The 14670-nt window shown below is 38.5% G+C and overlaps 1 protein-coding gene across 1 annotated transcript in view; it reads right to left on the bottom strand.

The window, feature by feature from the left end:
* Positions 1-605: 605 nt before the first annotated feature.
* mrpl3 (mitochondrial ribosomal protein L3) overlaps positions 606-14670 on the bottom strand; it is a 65697-nt gene continuing 51632 nt past the window's right edge. Inside the window, exon 10 of the mRNA XM_041245095.1 lies at positions 606-1008. Within this exon, the coding sequence (XP_041101029.1) occupies positions 859-1008 (150 nt within the window). The 3' untranslated portion in view covers positions 606-858. The remainder of the gene's footprint in view (positions 1009-14670) is intronic.

Consider the following 14670-nt stretch of genomic DNA (forward strand, 5'->3'; position numbering starts at 1 on the left):
GAACCTTTGCAGCAATTTCCCTATCTTTACATTGTAATCCCCATCTCACCTGGTGAGTTTCATCACATGCCAAACTTCAATTCTCCTTACATCATTTAATTTAACATTTAAATGGGAAAAGGATAATGCCTGTGGATCATCAGGGGCACACTCAAACATTATCTCACAATGCATTACCATATGGGTACATGCAGGACACCATTTTGGTTCTATTTATGGCAGCCCAGTACTTCTGACATCCACACAGTAGTCTGGACACATGCCACTCTGTCCTCCTTATCAGAGAGTTTCCCACAGTGAGTAATGATTATGGACTGATAACCATTTTGATTATACATTTCAATTTGATCACAGAGGGTTATTTTGTTAGGTATGCCTTCCATCCAAAATATCCGAGTTGGCCAGAATTGACTTTTTCATATCAGATGAATCCCAAGCCTCATTATCATCACCCATCACCCCCCTCCCGCCGAAACTACATTGGTTCTATCGAGGGGCAATATACTTTAGCAGCACATGCCTTCCATTCAAATGGAACCACTACCTTATACAGGAGAGAAGGGTTTGCAGATCACTTGTGACATTATAAAGGTGGACACAAACAGTTTGTATAAATACTTTATTGAGTATAGATTGATGGTGCACAGCTATTAGGGGTTATTAATTATCCACTCTTTACTGACTTTTTTTATGACAGTTTTCCCTTCCACATCTTCACAGTATGTGCGTTTTACTGTAGGAAGTGGCAGCAACCAAAAAAGTAATGCCAACCATTCCCGAAAGCTACCAGCAATAGTAGGATCCAGGTTTCCAGAGCAAGAAATTCAAAGGAATGTTTTTTTTTTTTTTTTTTTTTTTTTAATTGTAAGTGACAGAGGGTTCAGTGAACTGAAACATTTCAGCATCATACAGATCTTCTGGTAGCTCTTCATCCCCATCAGCAAAAAAGGTTGGGAACGGTGGATTCAGATTTTTCTCCAGGTGCGAAGGTAGGACTGTATCCCTGACCTAGAAAAAAAAAAAAAAAAAAAAAAAGAACATTCATGATAAATCAACCTGTCCTCCCCAGCCAATAAAGATAAAAAGGTTTATAAATCATAACTGCCCAATTATCATTCAGCGTGTTTTGTGTCATTCCTTTCCCTGTGAACCAAGTTTGCAAAGTCAGCACTGACTATGAAACAGTGATGCACAATTACCTTCTGTGGGACACTGCTTGAACTCCCACACCTTCAGATTTAAAAAAAATAAACTGAACATGTTTTTAAATTCCTAATGATAATCTACACAGCAACTAGTCTCAAACAGAAATCAATAAACTTAGAGAGTAAATAGTGGGTTTCCGAAAAATAGTTATACGTCCCCACGTGTTGCTACAACTGTTTAAATAACTTGCCTGTAATTTTTCTTTTCACTGTTAACATCCTGACAACTCTTACACTTATAACTTTAACCTCTGTTTCAAAGTTCTATTCAAAACAGCCACTCTAGTGCACTGGAGTTTGAGATCTGTCTAAATCACTGCAGGAAGAGCGATTAAAAAAAACATAATGAATGCTCTGGCTTTTGTTCCGTACCACATCAAGAATCGTTAAAAGCTGTTTTATCTGTTTGACAATGTGGGCAATAATCCTTACACAATCATTAGTGCACTAAAGCCATTTTGAAAAGCTCTTTAAATTGACTTACTCTTGCTCTTTAAAATTGACTGCATTTCTTAGCTCAGCTAAATAATGAGCAGTTGACAATATAACTTTTGAAAACTACATGGTTATGAAGATACCTGATGTGTGTTTTTTTTTTTTTTTTTTTTTAACCAATTTCCTTTATGTGTCACCTTACAGCAGCTCTCAAAAGTATTCACCCCCCTTGGACGTTTCCACATTTTATTGTGTTACAACATGGAATCAAAATGGATTTAATTAGGAGTTTTCGTCACTGATCAACACAAAAAGAGTCCATAATGTCAAAGTGAAAGGTAAAATCTACAAATTGTTCTAAATTAATTACAAATACAAAACAGAAAATAATTGATTGCATAAGTATTCACCCCCGAGTCAATATTTGGTAGAGGCACCTTTGGCAGCCATGAGTATTTGGATAAGTCTCTACCAGCTTTGCACATCTGGACACTGCAATTTTTGCCCATTCTTCTTTGCAAAGTTGCTCAAGCTCCTTCAATTTGGAAGGGAACCTTAGGTGTACAGTAATTTTCAATTTTTTCCACATATTCTCATTGGATTGAGGTCCGGGCTTTGACTGGGCCACTCCAGGACATTGCCCTGTTTGTTTTTAAGCCACTCCAATGTGGCTTTGGCTGTATGTTTGGGGTCATTGTCTTGCTGGAAGATGAATCTTCTCCCAAGTCCCATGTCTCTTGCAGACTTCAGCAGGTTTTCCTCAAGGATTTCTCTGTACTTTGCTGCATTAATTTTGCCCTATCTTCACAAGCTTTCCAGGCCCTGACGCAGAGAAGCACTCCCATAGCATGATGCTGCCACCACCATGCTTCATGGTAGGGATGGTGTTCTCAGGATGATGTGCGGTGTTAGGCTTACGCCAAACATAGCACTGAGGCCAAAAAGCTCTATTTTGGTCTCCAGACCATAGAATATTCTTCCACTTGGTCTCAGAGTCTCCCACTTGCCTTCTGGCAAATTCTAGCCAAGATTTGATGTGAGTTTTTTTTCATCAATGGCTTTCTTTTCACCACGCTCCCATAAAGCCAGTTTTGTGAAGCACCCAGGCTATTGTAGCCATAATTTCAGTGTCTCCCAGCTGAGTTGGGGAAGACTGTAACTCCTTTAGAGTTGCCATAGGCCTCTTGGTGGCCTCCCTGACTAGTGCCCTTCTCACCCAGATACTCTTTTTGAGGACGGCCTGTTCTAGACAGATTCACAGTTGTGCCATATTCTGTCCATTTCTTAATAATGGACTTTACTGTGCTCTAGGGGATATTCAATGCCTTGGAAATGTTTTTATATCCTACCCCTGATTGGTGCTTCTGAAGAACCTTATTCCAGATTTGCTTTGAATGTTCCTTCATCTTCATGATGTCGTTTTTGTTAGGAAATGTAACAACCAACTGTGGGACCACCCAGAGACAGGTGTATTTAACCTAAAATCATGTGAAACACCTTAATTGCACACAGGTGGACTCCATTCAACTAATTATGTGACTAGTTATGTTGCACCAGAGCTTATTTAGGTGTGTCACAGCAAAAGGGGTGAATACTTATGCACTCAACTATTTTCTGTTTTATATTTGTTAGAACAATTTGTAGATTTTATTTTTCACTGATATTATGGAATTTAAAGTACATTAAAGTATTTAAGCTTTTTTTTAAATATGAAAAATACAAACTATTTCCATATTTCACATGCCAATTTCAGTTTTATTTACGTGACAGAATATATATATATATATATATATATATATATATATATATATATATATATATATATATAATATATATATATATATATATTCTTTTCTGTTTTATATTTGTAATTAATTTAGAACAATCTGTAGGTTTTATTTTTCACTTTGACATTATGGACTTTTTTTGTGTTGATCAGTGGCAAAAACTCCTAATTAAATCCATTTTGATTCCATGTTGTAACACAATAAAATGTGGAAAAGTCCAAGGGGGGTGAATACTTTTGAGAGCCACTGTATGTACATTAACAGTCAACCTTTTTACAAGCTCGGGAGTTGTACATGCTCTTATATGCATTCTGAGCCATTTTGGGCCACTTTCAGTAGCAAAATTGAATTTGACTATTGAAAAAGAAATTCAGAAATTACTTCAATTACAATATTTCATTTTACCAGATGGATCAAACTGATAAATCACACATGGGGCTCGCTAAACACAGTTTTACATGTATGCCCAATTCCCATAATATACATTTTATAAAACCTCAGCTGCAAAAATCATGTATACAATCTCTGCTTAACTCAATCAGATGTAAATTCAGGGGTCATACAGTTTGTCTGATACAAATTTAAAACCATTTTAACAATTTTCAAAGACCTAATTTAAGGAGTTTGACTTCATTTTAATGTTGATAACGAGTAACCAACTTAGATTTTGCATTAACAGTTTATTTAACTGTATTAATAACAAAATTTGAAATACTAATTTTGAGTTAGACACGTTCTGGATCAGTAAACTTTCTTATTCAGTAATTTAATTAGGAAGCTTTAAGAAACCAAGCAAACTTTGCTGTTGTAAAGCTAGTGAAGTTACGGTTTTAGTAATTGCAAACCAACAACTGGGCAGACACAACCCGTACCAATGGCATCTCTGCACAGTGCTACACCTAGAATTCCCAGGTGTAGTTTATTAAAGGAAAGTGTTAAACAAGTATTGTTCTTTAAGGTAAGTATTCGCCAAGTAAGGCAGTTCAAAATACTTGCCATGTCAGGAGCATTGACTTATATATATATATATATATATATATATATATATATATATATATATATATATATATATATATAAATACAAAGACTTTGTTTTATTCAGCAAAAAAATCCTCTAAGAAATTGGGTCATTGCCTTTGTGCTTGCTTCTAAATATGGTCCATTGAGATAGAGGGCAAAGTTTGCCCATAATAAAATAAGTTAAACCAATTATGTAACTGCTGCTAGTGCAACCAAAGCCCCTTTCACACCGGCATGCTCTACCTGGGTCAGGACCCGGTGTCATGCGGGTCATATATGTGGTTTCACACTGCTTTTGATGAAGCAGGGTTGACCTGGGTTACAAACACAAGTACACAATGCACGTATCAATGCCCTGAAAGCAGCTTCTTCCAAGCTTCTATCCAAAAACAAGGAGGAAAAGGATGCAAATGCACCCCATACATTTACCATGTGCACTTTGATGAAGGATTACTGCCATTTCACCTCACCCCCTTTATCACATGTCCCTTGACCGTTAAAAAATTACGAGATTTTTACATGCTGGGATATATTTGCTGCTGACGAAGGATTAAACAAACGAGATGTGATTACAGAGACAGTAGGTAAATTCAATACTATTGTAGTCCGTGTGGTTCCCATGCCTCTTTCCATGTGGTGATATGAGTGAGTCATAATTTTAATAGCAGTGCAACGAAGTATGCTCTGGTTAGTTATTCAAGGACACATGCCACATTCTTCATTTTTGGTTTCTTGGCAACAAGCTGCATCTCAGACTGATTATTTGAAAAAATACACCAGGAAACTAAACAAAACACAATTTAAGAAAGCCACTGTGGAGACGTGTTAATACCCATACGTACTTGAAAGGGAACCACTGTAACAGCAAAGACTTGTGTGTGTGTATTCACTGCTTGATGTCTGAAGGATGGGATTGACACACCCCGCAGGATTTATTTATTTACAGATACAGACTCGCACACAGATCACGTGATGCTACCAACAATGGTAGTTCACGAAGGACATACAGCCCTGTGTACAAAAGGCAAAATAAAAACACAACAAAAACTACAAACAAAAGGTGTCGGGAACACGGCTAGTGCTACTCCACTAACAAGTGGAGGTTCCGCTTGCACATCTGTCTGCCTAAGGCCTGGGGCACTCACAAGCAGCGTGGCACCGCTAGCGTGGGGCGGTAAGGGGCGATACCGCAAAATTGGTGGACACACATAAAACAGCATATGCCGCGGTGGTTTCCAAAGTAAATCATGGCCCTACCAATACAGCCAAACTGGCCACAAATTATGGACACACAATTCTTCCAGGCATACAGTAAACCTCGACCTTGTGGAATGTTCTATTGTTTGTAGGTATGTGCTTCAGTGGCAGTAAAACCCATGCCGTTTTAATTGTATTTCTAAAATACAATGTTGTTTTTCCTTTCAGTGTCCTTGTAGTACCTATTCTTTGGATCAAAATAACTCTGGGTGATGCAAAACTTCTAAGTGGTTCATGCATGTTGATGGATATTCTGAAGTTTTCATCCAGATACCACATATGATGCAATCTCTTGTCATTCTAAAATTCTGCAGCTGTAATACATTTCCGGTACTTTTTCATCAATGCGAGTTCAGTCTCATAGAAACAAATAGTGAGTGATGAGATACAAAATGCTGCTTTTTCTGTGCAATGCCGTACCGCTGATGTGTGTCCTTGGGTTTATACTGGTGGGATCTGCTATCCTGAAATTAACTTCCCGTCTCTCAGGCAGTTCACCCAACCCCAACCGTGGATTGTACACACAAACTCCCAACCCCAGATTATACCCCCGATCGTTGCAAGAGTTTCGTTGCCTGAAACCCAGTCCTTCAACAGCACAGATGGTCTCATGGTTCTGCAACAGCAGCTCTGATCATAATGGCTTTACAGAAGCCCTGAGGTGTATAAATCGAGACCTTTTCATATCTGACGCCCCCCTGGAACACCCACCTGCTGATTAGGAACCCACAGCTAGCAATCACAGGCTGCTCTTTCCTAACCACACACAGCTGGTAGGATCTCCAGGGAGTGTCAGCTTCCACATTACACATTCACATAAAATAATCCCACTACTATTTAAATCAACACAATACTATTTCAATAAATACATACAGAAACCCCCTTTTCATGTGCAGGGCTTTACCACTGATACAGCTCACCCCCCCCCCCCCCCTCTTCTTAGGGAGATTCCACAATGATACACAAGCCTTAAGGCTACACAATATAATAAACAGATTTGATTTATTTTGATGATATGGAGGCTATAACTCATCCTTACAGAACACTGATCCTGGAAGCAAGCTGAATCCCTGGATACTATGACACTGCTATACCCCGAACAAAGCACGATCCAGGCAACAGGAAATGGTGGGCAACTTTTTTACATACAGCTAATGAATTTTAACAGAGTTTTAGACTGGAGCAGGGTATAGTATTCCAAACCACTGGGGTGGTACCAATAGCGGTTGTAGAACTTCAGTAAAATATGTACTGAATACCTAGTGTACAAGCAAGTGTGAGAGAAGTGCTATGGTATAATTTTTGAAGCATACAAAATATATGCTAAAACTAATCATTTTAAATTTCAAAAACTAAGCACCGTCAGCCCCTACCGCCTCAAGCTTGTATTATCTAGAGGCAAACCTTTCATTTCTTCATTCGCCATCTCAACAGCAAAGAGTTGTACAGCTTCAGCTGTATTGAAAGAAATGTCTCAAACCCCCCGCCCTGTTTGAGATTTTTTTGTTAAATGCCCAGATGACCCAAAAACAGAAGTTGAATGCAAACTGTGCAAGCGACTAGTATCATGGAGGCATAACCAATCTCTGGGGTCACTTGACAAGTGCAAGCTCATATTATTAGTATTATTATTCATATTTTTAGTAGTAGTAAAATGTGACTGTGACTGATAGCCTTCTTGGAACAGTGACTGTTAAATAAAGCTTTGTTTTGCCTAAGTCTGATGCAGTTGGTGCTGCTGCAATGCAGGCTTACTCTATATATCACAAGCAGCATCAATTACATGTAAATAAACGTGTTTTTTATTTAGATTCTAAAAACAGGATTACTGTTCTATATAATGTATTTTTAAAGTACATGTGAATGTTTTATCTGTAAAATAATAGGATTTTCAATCAAATATAAACAAATAGCTATGGTGAGGTCATCAGTAAATTATGCAAATTAGTACCATCAAAGGTTCAGAACCTTCGAAGGTCAAAATGTACTGTTTGTTGTCACATTTTTACATATACACTCAAGCCACCTCCATATTGTAACTTATGAAAACACTATTATTATTATTTTTTTTTTTTAAGGTCTTACCCATAGAACACATGAGAGGTGAGGTCAGAGGAACACACTTTTAACAGAGCCACTGCTTTATTAAACTTATGGAGTCCAGGGACATAGAGACACACAGGTCATACTTCTTCATGAAGCTAATGACTTAACTTCGGATTGAAATTCATGTTATGGGTTATAGGTAAAGCCCCATGAAATTATTTTTATTTTTTTATAATTGCGTTTTTTTTTTTAAAATGTAGTTTTATTTTGCTTTATTACAGATCCACATTAATAAAATAACTCAAATATATGTATATAAATAAAAACAAAGTATACATCATGTTTTGGCTATATACATATTTTTAAATTTCTTTTTTATTTATTTATTTTTTTTAAACATTTTGACGTGTGAAGTTTCCCACTCTTTTTAACTAATTGCCTATTTACAGTACATAAGTGCCTTGCAAGTATTCAGACCCCTGACCAATTCTCTCATATTACTGAATTACAAATGGTACACTGAAATTTCATTCTGTTCGATATTTTTTTTTTTTTAAAACACTTAAACTCAAAAGCAATTATTGTAAGGTGACATTGGTTTTATGTTGGGAAATATTTTAAACACAAATAAAAAACTGAAATGTCTTGCTTGCATAAGTATTCAACCCCCAAACATTAATATTTGGTAGAGCCACCTTTCACTGCAATAATAGCTTTAAGTCCATTGGGGTAAGTATGTACCAGCTTTGCACACAGTGTCGGTGAGATTTTGACCCATTCTTCTTGGCAGATTTGCTCCAGGTTGTTCAGGTTGGTTGGATAACACTTGTGGACCGCAATTTTCAAATAGTGCCACAGATTCTCAATGGGATTGAGATCAGGACTTTGACTGGGCCACTGGAGGACATTCACCTTTTTGTTCTTGAGCCACTCCAATGTTGCTTTGGCCTTGTGCTTGGGATCATTGTCCTGCTGAAAGGTGAATTTCCTCCCAAGCTTCAGTTTTTTAGTGGACTGAAGCAGATTCTCTTGCAGTATGTTCCTGTATTTTGCTCCATCCATTCTTCCTTCAATTGAAACAAGATGCCCAGTCCCTGCTGATGAGAAGCATCCCCACAGCATGATGCTGCCACCACCATACTTCACTGTAGGGATGGTGTGTCTTGAGGCATGGGCAGTGTTAGGTTTGCGCCACACATAGCGCTTTGAGTTTTGGCCAAAAAGCTCTATCTTGGTCTCATCTGACCACAAAACCTTTTCCCTCATCGCAGCTGGGTCACTCTCATGCTTTCTGGCAAACTCCAGACGTGCTTTCAAATGGTATTTTTTGAGTAACGGCTTCTTTCTTGCCACCCTCCCATACAGGCCAGTGTTATGCAGAGCTCTTGATATGATTGACTGGTGCACCATTACTCCACTCCCAGCCACTGAACTCTGTAGCTCCTTCAAAGGGATTGTTGGCCTCTCTGTGGCTTCTCTCACAATTCTCCTTCTTGTTTGAGTGCTGTGTTTTGAGGGACGGCCTTTTCTTGGCAGTGCCTGGGTGGTGTGATGCAGCTTCCTCTTCCTGATTATTGATCCAACTGTGCTCACTGGGATATCCAAACACTTGGATATTATTTTGTACCCTTTCCCTAATCTATGCATTTGTATTACTTTATCTCTAACGTCTGTAGAATGCTCTTTGGTCTTCACTTTCCTTCAGATTCACAGCCTTACCAATGATCCTTCAACAGTGGGGTTTTTTATCCAGAAAATGTGACAGCAACTTTAATGGTTCACAGGTGGAGGCCAATGGTAAGGTAATTGTGTCCTCGTTAGGGCAATTTCTTTCATCGGTACAAACTGGGAGCTTCCACAGCACAGGGGTTGAATACTTATGCAAGCAAGATATTTCAGTTTTTTATTTTTCTTAAAAATATTTCCCAACATAAAACCAATGTCATCTTACAATAACTGATTCTGAGTTTCAGTGTTTAAAAATAAAATATCAAACAGAACGAAATTTCAATGTACCATTTGTAATTCGGTAATATGAGAGAATTGGTCAGGGGTCTGAATACTTTTGCAAGGCATTTTATATATATATATATATTTTATATTTATATGTGTCAAAACACCTATAAATACCTCCAGTGTTTTGATTCAAACACAGGCTCCCTTGAGAAAGATATGTACAACATATCGAAACGTTGGGCATCTGGCTCTTTGAGCTATATATATATATAGAGAGATAGAGAGAGAGAGAGAGAGAGAGAGAGAGAGAGAGAAATTGTATTTCAAATCACAGGGCTATACAATAAGCTTGCAGTTTCTCAGTATTTAAACACTAAGCAAAGCAGATTCATTAATTCAAAACCAAAACAGCATTTGCTCCAGTAAGCCTTGAAGACTATGATTGCAAGTATTTATTATATAAACCTCCCAATTCAAAAAATTTTATTCTATGTTTGCTTTACAATTTATTTTATTTTATTTTATTGTATTTTATTTTACATGTTGCGTTTAGTTTTATTTTGTATTTGCGAAAAAACCCGGGACTCAAGTTTTGTGTTACTGTATTTAAAAACTACCTGTAAAACCTGCCCTGAATCATAGTTACTTAAAAACTTTACTTAAAAACCTTTTCATGAGGTAAAGATTCGGGTTTGAATTAAGTCATGTCTGCTCAGATTCACATATTATTCTTCAGTCCTACTAAATGTTTTGTAACTATTTACTTTTAAAAATACACCCATTCCAGAACCAAATGCCAAACTGAAAGTGTGCCTTTCCAATTAAATGTTAGCAGAAACTAGAAGCACACATGCCAGATGCATATGTATGTATTTATTTCTCTTGTGCAAAGCTGCTAATTTCTGCACTTCCCAAAAGCTTCACTGCTCTCCACATAGCATGTAACAGAAAGGCTAGATTGTTATTTTTAATGAACCTGTGTTGACAAGGAAGAAATGTGTAGAATCAAACCTCCTGCATAACGTTTTGTAAAAGCAGGTGCTCCAACGCTTATATACAAAGCTGGATTTACAAAAGGCGGAAAAAAGAGTGATCATATTTGTTTACTTCTAACACTGCAGCACTGACATTAAAGTGTGTTAATTTGATCAGAAAGAAAAGCGAAATTAAGGTAAGGAAGACTGTAAAGAAAAGGGACAAAGTTTAGCTTAGTGAGACAGTATAGCGACTGTGTGTGTTAGCAGCTTAGCATTGAAAGAATTCACACATACTGGTAATGGCAAAAATGGCAACATAAAATAAACTTGGAACAATGCATAGATTTGGGTATAGTGGGCTCACTAGATTTAGTTTATACTGCATTTACACTTGGGTAGGGATACACTACTCAAGTGTACAGTTATTTTTATATCTTAACTAGAAGCACAAAGACCATAGGATGGCATTTTCACATTGCCAATTCTCCAAGCTGTGATAACCTCAGAGATGGATTTATTGCACTTTCTCCTCTGTAATAAAATCAGTTCTTGCAACAGAAAAAAAAATATCCCATTTCAGCTTATGATGCTTCCTTTAGTTTTCATTAGTAGCTAAGTTGGAGCTGGGAGCGGGGATATCAAAGACCTTGAAAATGCTAAGTGCTGACTCAGTCAGCAAAACTCAAAAGGCATAGAAATGTAATAGCCAAGCTGAGCTCTGTTAAAATAACCCTTTACATTTAATGCAAATACATTACTGCCATGAAATTCCAAATTCTGCTCAATAGAAAATGATATGTTACAATTACCGTATGGGTATTTACCTCTTAAACCTGAATAAGATATATCAAAGCTGCTTGTAAAGCCTCTGACGCAGTCTTGGCCCACCCCTGAGGGCATATAAGGACTGCGGTCATGCCCGCCCCTGAGGGCATATAAGGACTGCCCGCACAGATTACAGGATCATTTTTCCTTCAAGACTGCTGCAATCATGGACGTAGCAACCTTGAAGGCTAATTGCTACATTTCTATTTCAAGGAATCAGGGTTATGATAATAACCTAGCATTCCCTTTCAAGTACGAAATGTAACCATTACCGTATGGGTAAGTTTACCAAAGCCGTCGCAAGGGTAACATTGCAGAACGACTGGAATGCTACAAGGCTAAACTGAAGGGCTGCCTTGTGTGTTACCATATAGAACCCCAGTAACAAGTAGCTAGGGTGAAAATCTGAAGGAGAAACTCACCTCTATGCCTGTGTTGTAAGGGTCAGTTGTGAAGCCACCCTTAACACTCTACTACCAAAACCAGGGTTTTGAGGATCCACAGCATTATGTAGAAAGTAAAGGTATGGGGAATAGTCCACAACACTGCATTAAAAAATGTCCTTGACAGATGCACCCTGGAATAAAGCACACAAAGCTGCCATGCCCCTGGTGGAATGGGCAGTGAGCTTTTCTGGAGGGGGCAAGTTGACCAGTTCATAAGCAGTCCTGACTGAAAATTGTTCGGACTATCTCCAAATTTTCGTCCTGTCAACATAGTAAGCCAGGGCCCAAACTGGGCAGAGCATATGGAGCTGTCGCTCTCTGTCCAGTCAGGATTGATGTTTTTTCTTGATTGAAGAGTAGGCCTAGGCTCTGAAAAAGCAGAAGAGTCTTGTCCCTATGCTCCAAGGCTTTTTCCCTGGAGGGAGCCCTAGTAACCAATTGTCGGGATAGGGATAGATGTGGATACCCATACATCTGCGATGTCCTGCTACCTCAACCATCACCTTGGTGAACACCCTGGGGACTGTGGAAATCCCAAAAGGAAGCACTCAGAACCGGTAATGATGGTCTTGGATGGAGAAACAGAGATAACTCCTGTAATTGTTGTGTATAGGGAGATACAAGTAGGGATCTTAAATCTATGGAAATCAACCAGTCCACTGGTTGGACTGTCTTGGTAATGGTGGTTAGGGATACTGGATGGATCTGTTCAGAACCCTGATGTCTGAATTTCCTGTTCTTTTTCTGAATTAAAAAGTATTTTGAGTAATTGACCTGTCTTTGAGAAGATAAGGGGACCTGTTCTATGGCACGGAAAGGAGCATGGACTTGACTTCTTGTTGTAGGAAGTTCCCCTGTGGGCGTGCCAAATCCATCAGTGCTATCAGTCTGATGATGCCTGCTGCTGGAGGATAAGATTGGAATGGGATTTTGGAATCGTATCGTATTGTATGAGCTCCACGACCCAGGAGTCAGATGTTATGTTCAGCCAGTTTGTTTGAAAAGGAGTTGATGAATCACCCCACAACAGATCGGGCACCTTTGTGGAGTAATGCTGACTCTTCATATCTGTCAGCGTTGGAGTACCAGAACTCGACACACTGGTTACAGGCTGTGGAGGTCGAGCCTGTTTAAGATTTTTTAATTCCCCCATGCACTGGAAGAACTGATCCCTGGTTATGGGAGGCATTGTGACCTGCGAAGGAGACAGCTGCACAGCACTGGCTGAAGTCTCTGCAGCGGCTGCAGCTGACACTGCAGGCGTGTCTCTCTCCCTGCTGCCGTGCCCATGCACAGATTTACTGGAGCGCTTCTTCGGGGGAGACATGGCGGAGCTTCTTTGTTCCTTTGGGCTGCCCAGTCTTTTTGTATCCCTCGAGGAGGATGCAGAGTGGAGGTCTATCAGATCGCTGAGGCAAGGGTGATGGAGCTTTTCCTGTGTATCCGACATGTCAATACACATTAGACAGAAATCCCTACTGCAAGATGGTGATAGTAGGGAACCACACAAAGTATAAATAGAGGGCATGGGAAGACAAACACAATAACAAAGAAAATAATTTACGAAAAAAAATAACTAGCTGAAAGCCAGCAAAAGGGCAAGGAAGAAAGTATTATTATCTACATTAACTTTGTTTCTTTTCTTACAGAACAAAAAACACAAAATGCCTATACAGTGTCTGTACCCAAGCATTCGCAGAAGAAAAACATTGCTTATCTGGAACAGGGCTTTATGGGAGAAGGATACTGACTCTGGCGCCAAAAAGGACCATATTGAATGATGTTAGAGTTCTCCTATCCCAAGCTAGATGGAGACCAGGAGTTCACTCTTTGCGGAGGGAAGAAAGAATACAATCCCAGCTACAATCCCAGGGACTACAACAGTGATAAAAACACTCATAAGTTAGAACTTATCCAGAAAACTTTGGTTTTGTCTGAGTTTGTATTTGTAGCTGAAATCAATTTTAATTTCTAATCAATTTTTAGAAGTCATGAAAGCACTGGTCGCACATATGTGCCTAAAACGCATACGCGACTAAATTGGTCACACTATAGAGCCCAGATATGTAAAAATGTAATGGTGACATCAGTAGTCATGTAAAAATCTGAAGTGTGTGCCATTAAATCCCTGTGGTGTGTTGAAAAGGAAGTGTAACCTAAAGCTTCAATAATCTGTTTTTCTGTTTTTTAGCCCTGCCCCTTTGCCCCCTACGAAAATACAGTACAGTTTGTACCTCCCCATTTGACCTGAGGTTACAATCAACTAATGTAAAGTCTTTCCTCATAATATTGCTTAGTTACAGCCCCTAACTAATGTTACTTTCCAACCATTGGACTATATGCATGTTGTTTTTTTTTTTTTTGCCTCATACACTTAATTTTATTTATTGCTGTAATTGTATTTTTTTCAAAGAACTTAGGGTGCATGGTGAGTGGTTTTTGAAAAATCATGAAAATAAATGGGGTATGATATTAAGCAATGTGATATAAAACGGGTTCACCTGTATTTGCATAGCATTAAAAAAAGCAAGTGAAGAACCAAACAGATTCTCAGCACAATAAAAGAGGAACAGATATAAGGATAATAAGTCTAATAAAAGGCAGGAAAATCAATTAAAAAAGTGTTGTTCAGCAGTCCTTGAAGTTTCATAATGGCAATCAATCTGGTACAGTTGATGTCAGGGCTAAGAACGTAGGAACAAAAGTGTCATAGTAA

Source organism: Polyodon spathula, chromosome 3 (assembly GCF_017654505.1).
Source record: "Polyodon spathula isolate WHYD16114869_AA chromosome 3, ASM1765450v1, whole genome shotgun sequence".
Classification (NCBI taxonomy): Eukaryota; Metazoa; Chordata; class Actinopteri; order Acipenseriformes; family Polyodontidae; genus Polyodon; species Polyodon spathula.